The 18,042-nt window shown below is 41.3% G+C and overlaps 1 protein-coding gene across 3 annotated transcripts in view; it reads left to right on the top strand.

Annotated features, from left to right (window-relative positions):
• Positions 1–18,042, top strand: part of TSPAN5 (tetraspanin 5) — a 268,547-nt gene that overhangs the window by 114,462 nt on the left and 136,043 nt on the right. The window contains exon 1 of one of the 3 annotated variants that reach the window (XM_039845764.1): positions 6,814–7,264. The exons of 1 other annotated variant lie outside the window; for it this stretch is intronic. In XM_039845764.1, coding sequence (XP_039701698.1) covers positions 7,184–7,264 — 81 coding nt within the window. In that variant the 5' untranslated portion in view covers positions 6,814–7,183. Of the gene's footprint in view, positions 1–6,813; positions 7,265–18,042 lie in introns of those variants that run through there. One more of the 3 variants, XM_039845769.1, reaches the window with a different exon arrangement.

The following is an 18,042-nucleotide window of genomic DNA, read 5'->3' as shown; positions in this document are numbered from 1 at the left end:
ATTCTTAGGGAAGGAACTATGAATGCAGGTGCTTTAATGGGAGATCTGCTCAATAAATATTTGTTGTTGAATCAATCGATTCTGCTTAATAAAGCCTAATATATTAACTGATGAATCTGCTAATATATCTATTCCCCATTTCTGAATATTAAGTTTAATATCCTACCAATTATAGTTCCATGGGAAAGGGATATATCACAAAAGCAAAATTTTAAGAAGGTTTTTAAAATAAATCATATAGTGAAAATTGCTGGATATGATTAGCATGCCTCATGTCAAATGGGGGAAGATTTCTTAAGGGGTTGAATTATGCTTAACTGCATAATAATTTGATTTGGCGATGGATGGAAGAGTAGAATTTTGGAGTAGGAATGGAATTTTGAGATTGTTTAGAGGTGGGAATGAGTTAGGAATGTAAGGGATCATGAAGGCATGTTTGCCTTATAAGAATGGAAACAAAAGACTGATAAGTGGTAAAAAAGGAATGCATTCTAGGGTTAGGTGGATAAATGGGGCGATGAGGTTAGAATCTTGACTGATAACCACATCCTGGAAATTGACATAAACTTCCTTCTGTTCTGGTGGAGAATTTCTCTGTGCTGTTTTGGGGCTCTGGGAAGTGGAAGATGTATTAGTTTTGAGTTTTTTCTCTGAAGAATGATATCAATCATATAAAATATTTATTAATGAATAAAACATGTCAAAATATTGACCATAGTTTCTTTGGAAATGTTGTCATGGGTGATTCTTTAAAAATATTTTCTATATAGTATTAAATAAGAGTATCTTACTTTTGAAATCGGAAAAAACGTTAATATTTTTCTTTGAAAATATAGTTTTTAAAGTTCGCATGGTATTGATTAGGAATTTTTTTGGTTGAATCCATAGAAACAGGCACAGACTAATTTAATCAGAAAGGAAATTCACTAGGAAGAAACAAACTAGCTCATGGGACTAGAGAGAAGGCAGAGAAACTGGAAGGATCCCACAGGTCTCAAGGGCAGCTTCAGGCTTGCCTAGGAGCTGCGATCAATGAACTTCAGGTGGTTTTTGGTCTTTTACTCCCTCTTCTCAGTAACGTCAAGGGAGCTTTGCATTGGCCAAATTCTTTTCATGCACTTGACCCTGGTAAGGTGAGGCACCTTGATTCATAGGCCTAGTTGACTATTTCTAAAGTGGGAGGAAACTGAGATGCTATTTTGTAAAAGATAGAATTCATTTTATTACATGAGCGATTATAATTGATTTTTAAAAGTGAAACAACTGTGTTCTGCATATGCTTGTTTAATCACATTTATGAGAGATATGCTTTATGTTCTTCCTGGGGCCCTGAAAACTAGTCTTCTTTAATGGGTACGTGTGGGCGTGGGGCAAGAGGGGCATGAGGGTGGTATCGATCCTGGGGAAGCAATTGTTTTTTAGAAAAAAAAATAACATTTTAATTTGTTCACTTTTCAACTAAGGAACAGCAGGGACAATATTTAATTAATCAATTATAACAAAAACACTTTAATTTTATATTATGACCAATTAAAAATGTCATTTTTGTAATGGATTTGAGATAGACTGATCGGTTGTTTTAATCAAGGTTCTTTAATTTGCAAATGTGAGATGCCCACTTCAAAGTAGCTAAAGTCAAAATGGGATGCGATGGAAGAATTCCATCTAAAAATCTCATAAACCTCAAGGACAAGGTCCTCTTGGAGAAATATGTAAGTAGAATGCCTTTAGTAGGGCTGGAAGCTTTTGGGAGCACAAAATGCACAACTATTTGCGTGGCCCACGCTGTCACAGATTTTGCTGTTGTTTCTCTCTGGTGTTTATGCTTCCTTCCTCTTTCTGCAGAGAGAGAGAGAGAGAGAGTGCACATCTTGGCCTCCTCTTGGAAACAAGGCCCCCCAGCTCTCCTAAAAACATTGCCTCCATTTCAGCCCATGCAGGGATTGCTTTGTTACTGAATTCCAACTCCAGTGAGACAGACTTTCAGGCCGAGCCCTTCTGGATCCACTGAGGCTTGTCAACTGTGAAGTATAAACGTGGCTGGAGGTGGGGAAGCACTTTGTGGTTGAGAAAGTCTGAGAGAAAGGGGTAGGTATGTGCTGGCCAGACAGTGCTAAAGGTTTCTCCTGTATTGTTTAAGAGAGACAGGAACAGGTAGGGGGAGAGAGGGGAGAGGAGGAAAAGCAGGAAAAGTGTGGTGCCGAGAGAGACATGGAAACACTGGTGGTGATTCAAAAAGAGAAAATTAAAGAGGAGAGAATATCAGAAGGGAAGGGTTTAAGTCGGGCTACTTTCAGCTGCTTGAAACTGAGAATCTCTCACAACGCCTTAATCGAGCAAGTTCTATCATATGACAGGAAGTCCTGAGGTAGGCTTAAGTCAGCCATGCAACCATGTCATGAAGGCCTAGGGTCTTTTCTCTTTTTTCTCTGCCATCCTTGGTATGATCTTTATTGTCAGACTGTAGAGGATCCAAGCGTCAAATCCAAACACAATTAAATCCAAGGCCAAAAAGAAACCATCTCTTTGCCGTAAGGAAACCCTCAGCAGATACTCCTCATGTCTCTTTGGCCAGAATTGGTCACATGCCCATTTCTGAACCAAACTTTGGTAAGAGCCGCTGGCCTAGGGCTGTTCTTCTCAAAGCATTTTTCTAGTAAAAGAGGGGGCACACTGGAAGAGCCCCAGGGTTTTGGGAGGAAGAAGGCAATGGAGGTATGTAGGCCACCAGTAGTGTTGGTTACAAAGAAGGGGAAAAAAAGGGAAAAGAGAAGCAAAGAGAATGAGAGCAAGAGAAAGAACGCATGGTGGAAAGAGTGAAACAGACGAGCTCATTAAATTTGGTGTCTTGGGTTAAAATGTTGCTGTCATATCTTGCTGTGCAGCTAGGCAACTATTAGAAGAACATGCTTTACCTGTTCTCACTACCATATGCAAGGCTGATTAACTTTTCAGTAATTAAACTTATTAACCATTTTTCAGTCTCAGAATTATAAAGAAGATGGTCGTAACAGTCTTCAGGGAGAAAATTACTCACCTTCTTTTCTCCATAAAATAGATTGGAATTTATTGAGTCACGAAGGAAATGTGATGAAATAAATATAATGATTACTTAGTTTTTTGTTTATGTCTTTGTTTATAATTTTGTCTTTGTAATTGTAAAAGCAGTATGACCACATCAAAAAAATTGGAAAACAGAAACATGAAATCAAAATCATCCGCAATCCCACAATCTAACAACTGTTATTATTGGCAAGAATTAACTCCTTTTTTTCATGTAATCACATACAATTTTGTAGAACGATTTATTTTTCAAAATGGGTATATCATGTACACGGTACAAATTATGTAAACAATCAAAAGGGTATATTAAAAAATAAAGCACTTCTTCCCATTCATCTTTTTTAGTCTTCCATTCTGCCCCCAACCCATCCCCAACCCCAACGACTGTTACCAGTTTATTTTCTTTCCTTCTATACATAGTTTACTTATTAACAAGGAAATATGTGTATATATAAATTTTCCACTCTCCCTTGCCAATATGCTTTTTTTTTTTTACAAAATGGCAGCCTACTGTGCACTCTGTTTTGTACCTCGATTTTTTCATTTAACCTTTAACATCACTTGGAGATAATTCCGTACATAGTGACTTTAAAATTTAATATTATAATATATTCACACATTGCCACATACTCTATAATCATCATCCTTAATGTCTGCAAAAGGTCTAAGTAAATGATTCATCCATTCCTTTAATAAATATTTATTGAGTACCTGCCACATTAGCAAGGCGCTAATGATTCTAAGATTAAAAGGCGATGGACCACACCCTTGAAAAAGTCATAGCATTGTGGAGGAGAAGGGCAGGTAAACAAGTAATTACAGGTAGTCTCCAGGTGCTGATATGGAAGAATGTAGGTGTTAAGGGAACAAAAGAGGGAGTCAGAAAAAATGCAGATCAAAGTGTTGAAGATAAGAAAGAGGAGGCAGCTCACAAAGGGCAGGGAGAGGGCTTCAGGCGGAGACTAGGAATGACATTTGCAAAAGCAGAGAAACAGGGAGCGACACTGTAATCCAGGTGGCTACAAGGAACTGGGTATAGCCCCTACTCTAGGATCTATAAGTTGTGGCCAAGTCTTCAATATAAATAATGCTATGATGTACAACTTGCAGTATATAACTTTCCCCCTCTTTTGGAGTATTTCTTTGGCTAGATTCCCAGAAGTGGGACTGCCGAGTCAAAATGCAGGAGCACTCTGATCTGCGACAAACAGCTAAAATGCTTTCCAAATGGAGGATATCATAACACCATCAGTGTATGAGCAAAACAGTGTTCATGATCTTTACATCTTTATCTTTAATGTCTATTTTACTAGTTACTAGTAAGGTTAATTTTCACCATATATTTATTACTATTCAATTTCTTTGTATATGGCTTATTTTCTGCTTATGCTTAATCATCGAGACTATACTTAGCTACTTGTTTCCTTTAGCTGTATTGTCTTACTTATAACATAGATATTTGGACTTAAAAATGTTTGCTGTCAATATTTTTTTTCTGGTTTAGGTTGTTTTATAAAAAAATGTTTGACACAAAGACGTTTTAAGATATTACCGAGTCATACATTGATCATTTCCTTCCATTGCTTCTAAATTGAGAAATACTTCTAGCTAGAGGTTTAACAAATATTCTATTTTCTTCCAGTTTGCTTTAGAAGATATATTTAACTCATTAATCCTCCTAGAACTTACTTTTGATATATGAAATAAGAATTCGACTAGTTTCCCCCTCCCACCCACCTCCAATTTACCAATGAGTTATCTGAACTTTCCTTTCTCTGTTAATTTTTATTTCAAAGATGAATAATCCTGCTTAGGGATCAACTCAGTCATAGACTAGACCTAATTTCTAGTCCTTTTCTAGATGTGTCATATCAGTTTAAGACAGACCTTTCCACTGACTTATCCAGGAATCTGCAGGAACTGTTCTATTTATATATAGGAAGAATTACAATATAGCATGAATAAGCTTAGGTAAAGCTTGTTAGTGCTTTCCTATTAATACGGAATATGCTGCTGCATGCAGACCTTACCAATGAAGCCTACCAGATTGGTGGTAGTATGCTGTGTGTTTTTGGTGGATGGAGGGCACTTTTGAGGGAGAAAGGATTATTTCATTCAAAAGGCTGGTTATTTCATCCAAAGTTAGCCAGTGTCACAGTTCTGTGGTGTTGAACAGAACAGGCTCTCTCATCTTTGTGGGTACCCTGGCTCCTACCTATGACCTCAGTGTAGCCTCAATTGCTCTCAAGGCCAAACCTATCTCAAAAGTCTGATTTATTGCAAGAAAAAGTATTGTCTTGCCCCACCAAAGCTGGACTGCATTTTGTCAACCGGCTAGCCAGTTTTGAGAAAGAAGAGAGGTGGCTAAGTAGGGGAACCCTTTGCCAAAAGTTCTCAAACTTAAGTGTAATTAAGCATCACCTGGGGTGCTTAGGAAACAAGTAGATTTCTTTGCCCAGTACCAGGCTACACGGGGTGGTGCTGGAAAATTTTCCTGATTTCATCTTTCTTTCTAGCTTTTTGAAGCCTTAGAAACAAACAAACAAACAAACCCATAGATGTACACACTGTCTTGGTGGTTGTTCATTCTTCTTGCATGAAATCCTGTCTGTCACCTGCTTGCTAGCACCTATGAAAGTGTCCAGAAGGGCGGAGACGCAACATTTTCTCAGAGAGGCTCTAAAACAATGTCCAGCCACGCGTTCTATCCTTCCCCAGAGATCAAACACTTGATGGTTTATGATCTATAAACCCCATTCGGATTCCCCAGATGACCGTCCTGGTACTCCTTCTGGATTCCTCAAGAATTAGGAATCAGTTGTTTCTTCAGCACTACTCCGTCTCGCGGGGGCTTCTGCTGTCTGGGTTTGCGTTGTTGCAGCAGATCCTAGCGGAGGGTCGTATTGGGGTCAGGACTCCTTTGGACCATTTTTCCTTCTTCATCCCCATTTCTAGGATGAAGCTCATTTCCGGCAGGTGGGGAGGATGGGCTGGAGCCACACTGCGATTCAGGAGACTTTCCTTTGCAACCCTCCCAAATCGCTCCCCCCATTTCCCGTCTCTTTTTCTCTCCAATCCCTAATACCCTATCTTCCCGCTCTGCCCCCAGCAAAGTCTGAGACCCCTTTCCGCGCTGCTTTTCTCACCGGCTCAGTGACCCGGTGTTTTCTCTTGAAGCATAACCGGGTGGTGGAGGAGGACGTGTGAATGTGGTTACACCCGGAAGGGGGATTGTCCCGGGGCGGGGGTCTCGCAGGATCCCCACTCACCCAGCTTTCTTGCCCCGGAGCGAACCTCTCCCCCGCGTTCCTCCAGAAGCTGTCTGCTGGTGCGGGTGGCGGAGAGGGACCTCTTGCTCATCAATCGCGGTCACTCTGCCAGGCTGCTTTCAATCGGCGTGCTCCCGGGTGCCCTCCCCCTCCCTTCCGCCTGTCGTCTTCCCCAACCGTCTGGCTGCAGGCGCTCGGGGGTCGCAGGCGCTCCGGGCGACCAGAGAAGGGGCGGGGAGAAAGGGAGCGGGCGGAGCGGAGAGCGGTGGAAGGAGGCGGCAGCGCGGCTACGTGGTGCCACGGCCGCCCGGGAGCACCCGAGCCCGTGCGCGCGCGCGCCTGGCCGAGCTCCGGCGGCGGGCGGCGGGCGGAGCTGCGGGCGGCGGGCGGCGGAGCCGCGGGCCAAGCGGGTGGAGCGAGCGGCGGGCGGAGCGAGGGGTGGGAGGGCGCGCGCGAGCCGGCGGGCTGGCGAGTAGCGTCTCCACCAGCATCTGCCGCGGCCGCGCTCGCCCGAAGCGCGTAGACAGACCGACGGACAGATCGCCTGGCGGACGGACTCGGGCTCTCGCCTGGTGCTCGGGGCCAGCTTCTGCGAGGTTCTGGGCTTACAGCGCCGGGCTTCCCCTCCGGCTCGCAGCCACCCGGGCTCCGGCGGCCTCGGAGTGCCAAGGGCTGGAGGTGCGGGAGCCGCGGTCGGCGGGTTGGTTCCCGCGCGGCTCCGCTCGGGCCGCCGTGCCGCGGCCCCGAGTGGCGTCCCCGAGCCCCCGCTCCCGGCCGGGCTGCTCCGAGCACCGCTGCTCCGGGGCTCCAAACTCGGGCTGCCGGGGCAAGTGTCTTCATGAACCCAGAGGATGTCCGGAAAGCACTACAAGGGTCCTGAAGTCAGTTGTTGCATCAAATATTTCATATTTGGCTTCAATGTCATATTTTGGGTAAGTTGGAGCTTTTTCGGATTTCAACTATCGTGGCCAATCGATTTGCGACGATTCCCCCCGCGTTGTTAGCTGCGTGTACTTTTCGCAGCCCCTCGGGCGCGTGCCGGAGCAAGGAGAGGCGTTTGCCTTCCGCTTTTCCAGCTTGCGCGTTGGAGAGAGGAAACATTTAATCCTTTCTAGGAATGGGAAGAGGTAAAAAGAAAAACCGAGTCGGAGAGGGGGCACCCAGGCCTTGGGGTGGCTTTTTAAGGGACGAATAGCAGGGAGGCAGATGAAAGAAAGGGCTTGGCAGTTTGAGAAATGAGCAACCACACGAATTAGATTTGCTCCCGGTGGGATGTGGATGTTGGGCAGAGCGTGGTGTCAGAACAGGGAAGGCTAATCCGGCAGAGCCGACCCTGAGGTCCACCTTCTAACAGGGCTCTGATTGGACCAGGGCTTGGCTCGGTGTTGCCGCGGCTGGTCTGTGCGGTGCTCAGCGTGTATCTTCTTGCACCATCTCCGGCTTTGTGTAGGATGCAGATGCCGCGGTATATGGTTCTGTAATGTGCACGGAAACGCTTCCTGCAAGCTCTTCCCTTTGGGCTCCTTTTGCATAATGGACTGGCTAACGAGCGCGTGAGGTGGAGGGATTTATTTCTCTATATATTGTCAGGATAATAACAAGTCACCATCAACATTTGTTTCCATGTGTTACTGCCTCACGTCCTCCTTTTCTAAGGAGTGACATAGAGCGGGCCGTTTGGGGAAAACCTTGGAGAAACGCAAAGAAGAAGGGGTGAGAGACGTGTTTTATTGGGGGTGCCGAGAAAGCAGATGCTCGAAAGATTCAAACCATGCTCTGCTGGCACGAGATTGTGCTGGGCACCTATTGTAATTAGCCTGGGACGCCGACTCTTTTGTTTTATTTGGATTCTTTTCCTTGATCTCACAAACGTGTTCGGCAACCAGACAAAGAGTTCTCTAGGACCAGGGGAAAACGTTGGTTCAAAGACTGTGTTATTTTTCCTCCCCATCTCATTCCATCTCATCTCATCTCATCTCATCCCATCCCATCCCATCCCATCCTCTTCCTTATCGTCCCCTTTCCCCCCATAGAAAGTAAAGATGGTGGCTGTTTGGGGGGTTCTCCAAGTTCCTTCTTTGGTGTAGGTTCAGTGTGAGATAAACGATAATGCAAAGGCGGGATCAACAATAAACCACAGCAGTCTCAACACAGGGTGTATTTATTTTGATTCTCTTTAAGTTTGGCCATTTGCTGTAAAAATTTACATCTATGAGAATAGTTGTTAGTACAGCTCTTTATATTATTTTTGTTCTACCACACGTTTACCAGGCTATTTTATTTTTATTTTCAATTTTCTACAGGAGTATCTTGCATTGGTCATGAATGTTTTGCAAAAGGAAATGGAAGGGATTACAGACTACTTTCTGTGTCAGCATATGATCTGTCCTCAGGACTGATAAAGATAACGAGAGGGACACGTGAATAAATATCATATCCAGTCATTCACAGACGATCTTTTGCCAGCGATTGTACATGATTTCTGTTAGCAGTTCTCTCCCTCCCTACAATCAAACACTGCTACAATTGCAGGAAGAAGAAATTATTTTCTTTCTTTGCTTCTTTTTTCTCCATCCCTGCTGGGAGTGTTTTAAAAGTGATGAGTAGTCACATTTCTGAGTGAGGTGTTTTGATTTTATCTGAAGTCAAAACTTGGTGACTTTGAGAGTCAGGGACTACAGAATTGGGTCTGGACCTTGTTGGCCCAGGCCTCTTGATTCTACTTGAACACTTCCAGAAGTTGCACATTTCAGCTACCAGGCAACAAAAAAACACCCAGGGACTTTGTCTGCAGTTTCATAGCAGGAGGTAGAAAGGAAAGAAGGAATTGGGCCTGTTTCCCTCATAGTTTGGTATAATTTCGTAGAGTGTACAGAGGGAAATTTAGTATTTTCTGTGGATTAGGTTGTAGTAAAACATGTGGAATTGTGGAGAGCTTCAAAGAATTGCAGAGTGCTCAGCTAAAAAGTTCCAGAATAAAGTCACATCTTATTTGATTTTGATTCTTTGGGAGAAGTTTTATGGGAAGCCTGAAAGCAGAGGTAGGCTTTGCAACTAAACCAACTGCCCTCGGCAGAACTGTAGATATCTTTGTTATAAGGGCCCTACTCTTACTCTGCTTTCTATACACTCTGTCCCTTCTTTCTCTGACTAAAGCCTTCCACTCAGATCCCCCTCATATCTTTCCTATCCTGCTGTCTGCTCCAAAATTACACCATATTTAAATCTTCCAGTTTGTCAGTACCCTGGTTTCTAGTGTGGTCAGCAGGAAGGCAGCCATGATATTTGATCAAAGTAATTCAGATTAAAATGTTAGTGACTGAAGAATTGGGGTCAGTAACTTGGCAGCCTGTTTCTGGAAAGTTGCACACCTGTGCTCTCTACAGAGTCACTATCTTGTCCATGAGTGCCAGAAACAGGCTCCGTGCAACTCTTATAACAGAGAGCATAGTTTCCTAATCTTTCATGTTCAAACTGTGAAATGCTGAATAAATTTGAAATACATTGAAGACATTCGGAGGTAAAATTCTGGTAAAATAAAAATGGAAAATATAGTAGCACCAGCACTAAGAGCTTGGTTCTCTTACTAATGAGTAGTTTGGCTTCTTGCTGCTCAGTTAACTACCCCGAGCCTCAGTCTCTCAGCTGTTAAAATGAAGGTGAATGAGTCTTAAGGTTCTTTCTTGTTCTGAAAAGAATGAGCCTTTTGAGTTCCAATATGCTGGGGTAGAAAAATACAACAGATGGGCCCTAATATATAATGAAAGTAGTATATATTGGGATATTTGTTAAATTATAGACTTTTTCTCATACTGAGACTTGTCTGAAGATCAGTTTTATTATTTCACTTGTTCTTCAAAGATCGTTTCATAAACAAACAAACAAACAAAAACAAACCAAACCTTTTCTTAATTTCTTCTTGGCTTATTCACTTATTGGTATAGTATGCATTTTACCCTGGTCCTGCTGTGAATCTCTAGTGTAGTCCTATGAGTCATTACATATATTTTTATTATTAGAGGAGTTTTGTATATAAAACCTGAATCCTTTTATATAACAGTTGTAGTGATATTCTGAGTAACAAAGTCAACATCTTGTGCAAATTCCTTTCTCATTAGTTATCATAAGGTGGTAGGGGAAAAGAATCTCAGTTTTTCTATTTTATATTGGCAGAACTCAAGCCAGAAAGGAATTGATTTTATCGAGGGTGTCACCATACTAAGACATTCCTCAGAAAACCCCGAGGCTGCTTTGGGGTGGGGAGGGAAGAAAAAAGGGAGTTTCGTTTTACAGTTGCTTCTTTTGGGTCCTGAATTTTCCCATCCCATCATCTACCATTCATAGATGATTTGCTCCTCTGGATGCTTTTGGATTCTGGCTCTTATTCTTAACTGTTTCTAGGCAAGTAAATTGAACTCAGTATTCTGGTTATCTCTTGCTACATAATACACAACCCCCTAACTTAGCGGTTTGAAACAGAACTTTATTATTATATCTCAGTTCTGTGATATGACGAGGCTCATCTGAGCAATTGGCACTTGGGATTTTCCATGCAGTTGCAGTGAAATATGGCCGAGGCTGGAGTTATCCGAAGGCTAACTGGGGTGGAGTGCATTTACGTGACTAACAGTTGATGCTTGCTGAGAGCTCAGCCAGGGGTGTTGGTTGGACCATTTACATATGGCTTCTTCGTGTTTATGATACTGGAAGAAGCAGCTTCCAGGCAGTTAAGGCTATACCTAAAACTGGCTCAGTGTCGCTTTCATGTATTCTGCTGGTTAAAGCATGCGTGGAGCCTTCTGAATTTCAAGGGGGGCCAAGAAAAGGATCCCATCTTTTGATGGATGAGTGTTTAGGTTAGGTGAGTTGTGGCTATCTTTGGAAAATGCAGTGTGATGCACTGAGCCTTAATTTCTTGTTTATAAAGGAAACTAACATTGATAATGGAGCTGTAGATTCAAGGATTCAATGAGTATTGCCTAGCATACTGTCTCAATATTTAACAAATGGTAAATATCATTATTGTTAATGTTGTCATACTAGTCCCATCTTGGGCTTTAGAATTTCTAAAATACTATAGCCTGGTACGTTGGCATTATTACCACCAGGTAATGGTGACGCCTTATCTCCAAGGAGATGAGGCAAATGGATTCACTAGATTTAATTTTTACTTAGAAGAAAGTCTCATGGCTCAGTGGAAGCCTTGAATAATTTGGGAGAACCAAGTCGTTTTTTTCTCCTTTTTGCTGTACAATGATTAGAACAGCCTTAGGTACCTAAGGCCAAATTTGTCTTTGATGTGCTTGCAAATATTATATTGTATTCTTAAGTGGAGGTTTATCCTGGCTTGAAGGCAGAATGTTGTATCTAATTTGTTTCCACAGGGCTTAAATGCAGAGAGGAGAGAGATTTACGGAACCTTGGGGGGCATCACGTTTGAAGCCTTATCTTATGATTCACTATGAATTGTAAGATGTTCTGGAATGATGATACATCAGCAGTTTATAAGTCATAATTTTTGTTTTAATTTGCTAGACATCTGTTAGCTTCGACGGCAACCATATGGGAGTCTAAATTGCCTTTTGAATTACAAGGAGATGGTGGGAAGAAAGCTAAATATGGTTATGAAAGTGTCATATGGGAAAAGTGTTAAGAAAGGTGTGTAGACCACAGTGGGGGCAGTAATTGAATACTGACTTGCTCAGTTTGGCCGCTCACTCTCGGGTCAGTGAGAAGGCACTAAAGCACTCTCACTTGATGATATGCCTGGAAGATTGAAACGAAGCCAAGGGGAAAAGCTGGAAAACCAAATAATGTTCCAATCCCCATAAAATTGCCAAGGTGAGCTCATTTAGATGGATCACTCTGCCTTAATTTGGCCACAGTAATAGTCCCTGGCAGAAGGTGAAAGCAACCTGTATTTGAACAGAGCTTTATAATTATGATGTCTTTCTTCTAAGCATCTCAAAGCATCTTACAAGCATATTGTGACATCTTTGTGACAGACAAAGAAATTAGAATACAGAGATGTGGAGTGACTTTTGAGGCATTAAAAAACATGTCAGGGTTCACTTTGGAGTGTTGTCTCTTCCAGTAACTATAGCCCTAGCTTCTCCTTTGAAACTTATTTTAGGAGATGCTTGTTATTTTAAAATAAAACATCAAGTAAGTTACTTACATCTGTTCGTAATTGAAAAGTGATAAAGTTTTTGCATATGCCTCAATTAACACCACCCACAAGCACAAAAATGTTAGGATGAAAATGTTAAAGAATATGATAGAATAATAAATTATTGTGTAGTCTATTGAAAATTCATAAAAGAAAACTGTAGTATTAAAGATAATGCTCTTGAGTCACATGCTTCTTTCTATATTAACATGGATGACTATGTTAAAATTTCTAACTTCTGGACCCTCCGACTTCTCTGGTTGATAAGGGCCTCAACTGCAGGGACTGTCTCTCAGTCACTTTCATAAGCCCAGTGTCTAGCGCATTGTCTGAAACATAGTAGGTGTTTAATAGAAGCTTGTTGAATGAAGGAATGATGAAATCATTGGAAAGTACATAGACATCATCTCCTCTAACTTCCTATTCAGTGAAGCATTTTCTCTCTAACATCCCGGCAACCCTTCTAAGGATGGATCTGTTTTTGGACCACTTTAATTGTTAGAGAGTTTCATACATCCTCAAACAGATGTAATCTGTTTCTCTGTAACTGCCACCCTCCTAATTTGCTGTTGCCGATTTTTAATTTTTATTTTGCAACGATCTCACATGTCAAAAAAAATTGCAAGTGGTACCGTTTGTTTTCATCCTGAATCATTTGAGAAAAAGTTAGCAGCATGATGGCTATCATACCAACACTTTAGTGTATATTTTCTATAAACGAGGTTCTTCTAGATGGCAACAGTACAACCATCAAAGTCGGGAAATTACAATTGATACATTACCATCGTTTAATTTTTAGACCTCATTCAAGTTTCCCAGTTGTTCCAATCATGTCTTGTAAAGCAAAGGAATCCAGTTCAAAACACACATTGTATTTAGTTAAGTCTTTTTAGTTTCTTTCAGCCCTTCACTGTCAGGATCTTGACAGTTTTGAAGATTATAAACCAGTTATTTTGGTAGAATGTCCCTCAATCTGGATTTGTCTGCCGTTTCCTCATTCTTGGATTCAGGCTGTGTGTCTTTGGCAGGAAAATTACAGAAATGGTGCTGTGTTCTCATTGAATGACATCAGGTGGCACTTTCTGTTCATCCCATTACTGATGATGGTCACTTGATTAAAGTGTTGTCTGCCAAGCTTCTCCATCGTAAAGTTACTCTTTACCTCTTTTTTGATAATTTTTATAATTTTGTAGCAGGTTACTTTGAAACTATGTAAATAGCTCGTTCTTCATTAAATTTTAATTAATTAATTAATATCAGCGAGAACTTACATGCCTATCCCCCCTCCCCCCAGTGTGTTTTAATTAAACTGTTAATCTTATTACTTACTTTGATGTGCTAGTTGGTCTGGGTTTGGCAGTCAGTGGTAGTCTTTTCAATCTGCCTCCTGTTACCCTTTAATTCTCATTGTTCTTAGAGTACTTCTTTGTTTTCTGGCAGCACAAGATGTCCCAAGGTCATTGTGTAATGTACTGGTGTCATCTGTTTTGTATCAGCCGTTTCTCCAAGGAGCCCAGGTTCCTTTGAGTGGAGAGTGGTAGTTAGAAACCAAGATCTGGTTGTTAAGTATGCTCATTACTATTATAGTATCACCACCCCTGGGACCTCTCAGTGCACACATATGCACACGTAAATGCATTTATATTCGCATTTCTATATTTGTCTATATATTTTGAAAATCATCAGTTAAAATTGATAACTCAAATTCCTATATGATACCACAGGGCTTCTTATAGGTTTTTCCTTTTTCTTATTTATAACTATCTTCTCTGACAGTGAGATTCCTGGCTCCCATTACTCTTTAACAATTTACTCATGTGGTAAATCTCCTGGTATGTAGCCAGTCTTCCCCTGCTGCCCCACCCCTCACGTGGCTACCCTCCTTACCTGCTTCTGCTCCAACATGCTGTGTCTCAACCTCACACCCCAATGTGAACACCTTCTCACTCTGATCAGGCTCTGATATCCTGTTCCGGGCTTCCATATTTCTCCCCATACCCGTCCCTGAGCAAAGGCCCACCATACTTGGTCCCTAATGGTTTTAGGACTGGATTTTTCAGCAAGGAGAAGGGAAGGGCTTAGGTTACTCTTGTGTGATACAAAATAAGACTCCTTTCTCCAGGGCCCTTCATTACTTCAAAATGGCGATTATGTCATTCCTAAACCTTCTGTTTTCCATCTTTAAAAGCTCTTAGTTCCTCCATGAGTTCTTCATATATTATTTCCAGATTATAACTTGCCCTGGTCATGGTACTCAGCCTGTAGTCCCATTTGGACACACTTCCACTAATGTAGCAACCAGAATGGAACACATTCTTCACACACTGTTCCAGCCATCTAGAGAGAGGTGGGCTGTTACTTTTGAACTCTTCCTTAAGTCTCTAGGCTGTGCTGAACCTAGAGGCAGAAGCCTCTGCTACTGCCTGGATTTGTCATTGAGTAAGTTACTCTCACAAATTAGTTCCTCAGTTGCTCATCTAAAGTATGGAGAAAATAATTCCAATAGCTCACACAGTTGTTATCTAGTATTAAATGAGGCCATGTATGTGAAGGTGCTTTGGAAAAGGTAAATCTCTCAATACATATAGTAGTTATGAACCCAGGTGAAACTGCACATGCTTTCCTGGCAGCCAGAGAACATTGTTGGCTCAAGTTGAATTTCTAGTGCAATGAAACCTTTCCCCTTCAAGTAAACTTTGTTAACCCCATCTCCCTAGGCTAAGTGCTAATCAGAACCCTAACCTTTCAATTAATTATTTGAATTTAGATTTAGGACTATATATTTATCCCATTTAAATGTCTTATTCTGGCCTGGTGGTTTTCAAGCTGTGCTACCAGCAGGCCGAGGCTTCCTTGGGATGCTCAGGGGCCTGAGCATGAGTGTCTCTGACCTTTTTGTCCCCCAGAGAAGTTCAGCTATTAGGTTTACTATTTTGGGATCGTATGAAGGATTTTGCTTGAAAAAAGGAGTCTACTGCTTAAACAATTGAAAACTACCATTCTAGTCTTCAGATGTTTTTGGATCTTGATGTTCAAGGCATATTTTTAAAAAATTACTCCCAGTATGGGTTTTTCTCTGCATGAATCTCTTTATGTATAGGAAACCCTTCTTGCTAACTAGGGGTGACTTCTGTGGGATCAGTTGATGTTTTACTCCTTTATAGATGTAGCAGCATTAGTAAGTTATTGGTCAGGAGGTGACCTGATTTATTAGGTTGGGATAGGGCCCTGGTATTCCTGGATTTTGTTATTTAAACCCCTGCAGGTGATTCTTATGCTCAGCTGAGTCTGAGAAGCTCTGGCTTGTTTTTCTTGGCAAGATATGGCCTCTCTTCCTATGGCTCTCCAGAGGAGACACTTGGGGGAGTGGAGAGGGGGCGGTGTAGAGTTCTGACCCAAGAATGACCGACTTCACCAGCACACGAAGCTAGTGTTCTTTGCTTATACTGTGGCCTATTTTATCCTCCATGGAATTTTTTATTAATCCAAAAATGCCAGTTTATTTTTAAACCCGAAGCCCTTAAAACAAAATGAGAAAATCTCTGCTGAAGAGAACCTCTTGTGCTGCCATTAATATGCTAAAAATTAGCATCATATGGGGATAGAAGCTAGTTATTTATTCGACAGGAACGATGAAGAAATAGACGCTTTGTTCTTTTGGCCTTGCCGTCCCACACACTTAAGTGTGGTGGACTGAATCTAACCACAGACAGCGAACTGTCCTCCCTTCAAAAACCAGCCTTCTTGTCCAAGGTGCTTTGCCTTGCAGGCTCTGTTTCCCAGGGCTTCCTCCTGTGCCCTGGCCTCAGCATCCTTGTGTGGGGGCTAGGGGAAGGGGAGTTACTGTCTACATCTCTATCGCGGTTTAATTGACTCCACTCTGCTGTGCTGCTGCAGTAGGAACATTTCTTCTCTCATGTCCAATTTTGCAGCACTATCACCGAGAGCTGACAATAAAGCAAACGCAGGAGACCCAACCCCGATATTTGTCAATTTTCTTTAAAAAGTTTCAGTATGGAATATTCAGAGTATGTATAATGAATTTTCCCATTATTTTCTTGGTGTCTTTCTTTCCCCTACCCCGTTAAAAGAATAAATTAGGTGTTTGTTTATGGCCGGGCTCTTAAAGTGGAAATCTTTTGGAAGAAATAAAAATCTGAATAAAAAATTAGTTCTCTGAGATGTTTTACTGGGGCATAGTCATCATCACTCCTAAAAAAAAGAAACCAAACCCAAAATGGCATGTAGACCCTATGGTTAGCACAATGATATTACCTGTATGTACACAAAGGATTGTCGATTATGAAATGCAAGGTATGATTTTTAAGTAATGTACTCACCAACCTCAATAGTAAAATAGTGTTTAGAAGTAGTTGGATCCGCTCATTGAAAAGGCATAGTGATGGTCTATACCTCTTTCAGCTGCTATTTACTATTTAGATAAGTATCACAAGGCAAAGGGCTCTTCTCATTTGTTGAAAATTTTTTCTAAATCATACTTGGCACTAAGGCTAGAATTTCTAAAAATTTGGAGGGAACAGCTGGTGCTCTAATAAATATTCAGGCCAGCTATTTTAATACTTTTGCTTAATTAAGTAGTCCTAATAAAAGAGGAATACTTGACTTAATCATTTCTCAAAGTATAATGTTTTGTTTCCAGAAAAATTTCCCCAAACTGTTACTATTTCCCCCGAAGCAGCCTCAAAACTTCATTCTGCCAAGTAAGTACTGAAGTTCTAATCACAGTTGAAGTGTTTCATGCCAAAACTTTGTTTTCCTGTTTTAAGATATAGTTGGATCAGTATGGCCCAGCCTCTTAACGGATGAAGACTCCACAGTCATTGGCCTCTTAGAAAAATTCTTTATAGAGTACAGTATTAGGGAGTGAGGAATGGGTCATCCTGATGTGGGCATCTACTGCTCTGGAGGTAGAAGAGAATGGTGTGAAGAAATTTGGATTTCAAATATGTCTGAATTTTTACCCAGCTCCATTCCCAGGCTTGTGACCTTAGGTTACTTACCTTTCTGTTAAGTCTCTACCTCATCTGCAATGTGGTATTCTTAGCTGTAGTGTTAATATTATTAATAGTAGTATTAAGACCTGACAACTAACCCGGAGGCATGAGGGTTAGAGTTAATATGCATAAACTGCTTAGAATATGCAAGAGGTATTAGCAATTATTATTTTATTTTCCTCAACGCCCATAATTTCTTTAGATTGTTCTTCTTCTTTCAGAACTATTAAAATAATCTTACAATGTAACATATATTTTTTGTTCTCCTGTAATGTTCAGCTTACATAAGTGCATTCTCAAAATAACTAAAGGGAAAAAAGATCTAATAAATGTTCACAATGTTCTTTTTCATTAAAGTGAATGGCACGTCATTCTTATGGATACCAGACTCTGAGTTTGCATCTATTGTTTGTTGTTAATTTTCCCATTTTTCTTTACCCAGTTAGTTTCTTTGTAAAACCAAACTATCTCATAGTAGTGTTTTGTATTGGGAAGTTGAGTTTCCATCTCACACCTAGGAAATAGA

This window comes from Pteropus medius, unplaced genomic scaffold (genome assembly GCF_902729225.1).
Source record: "Pteropus medius unplaced genomic scaffold, Ma_sr-lr_union100, whole genome shotgun sequence".
NCBI lineage: Eukaryota > Metazoa > Chordata > Mammalia > Chiroptera > Pteropodidae > Pteropus > Pteropus medius.
This window is presented reverse-complemented; position numbering and strand designations above follow the sequence as displayed.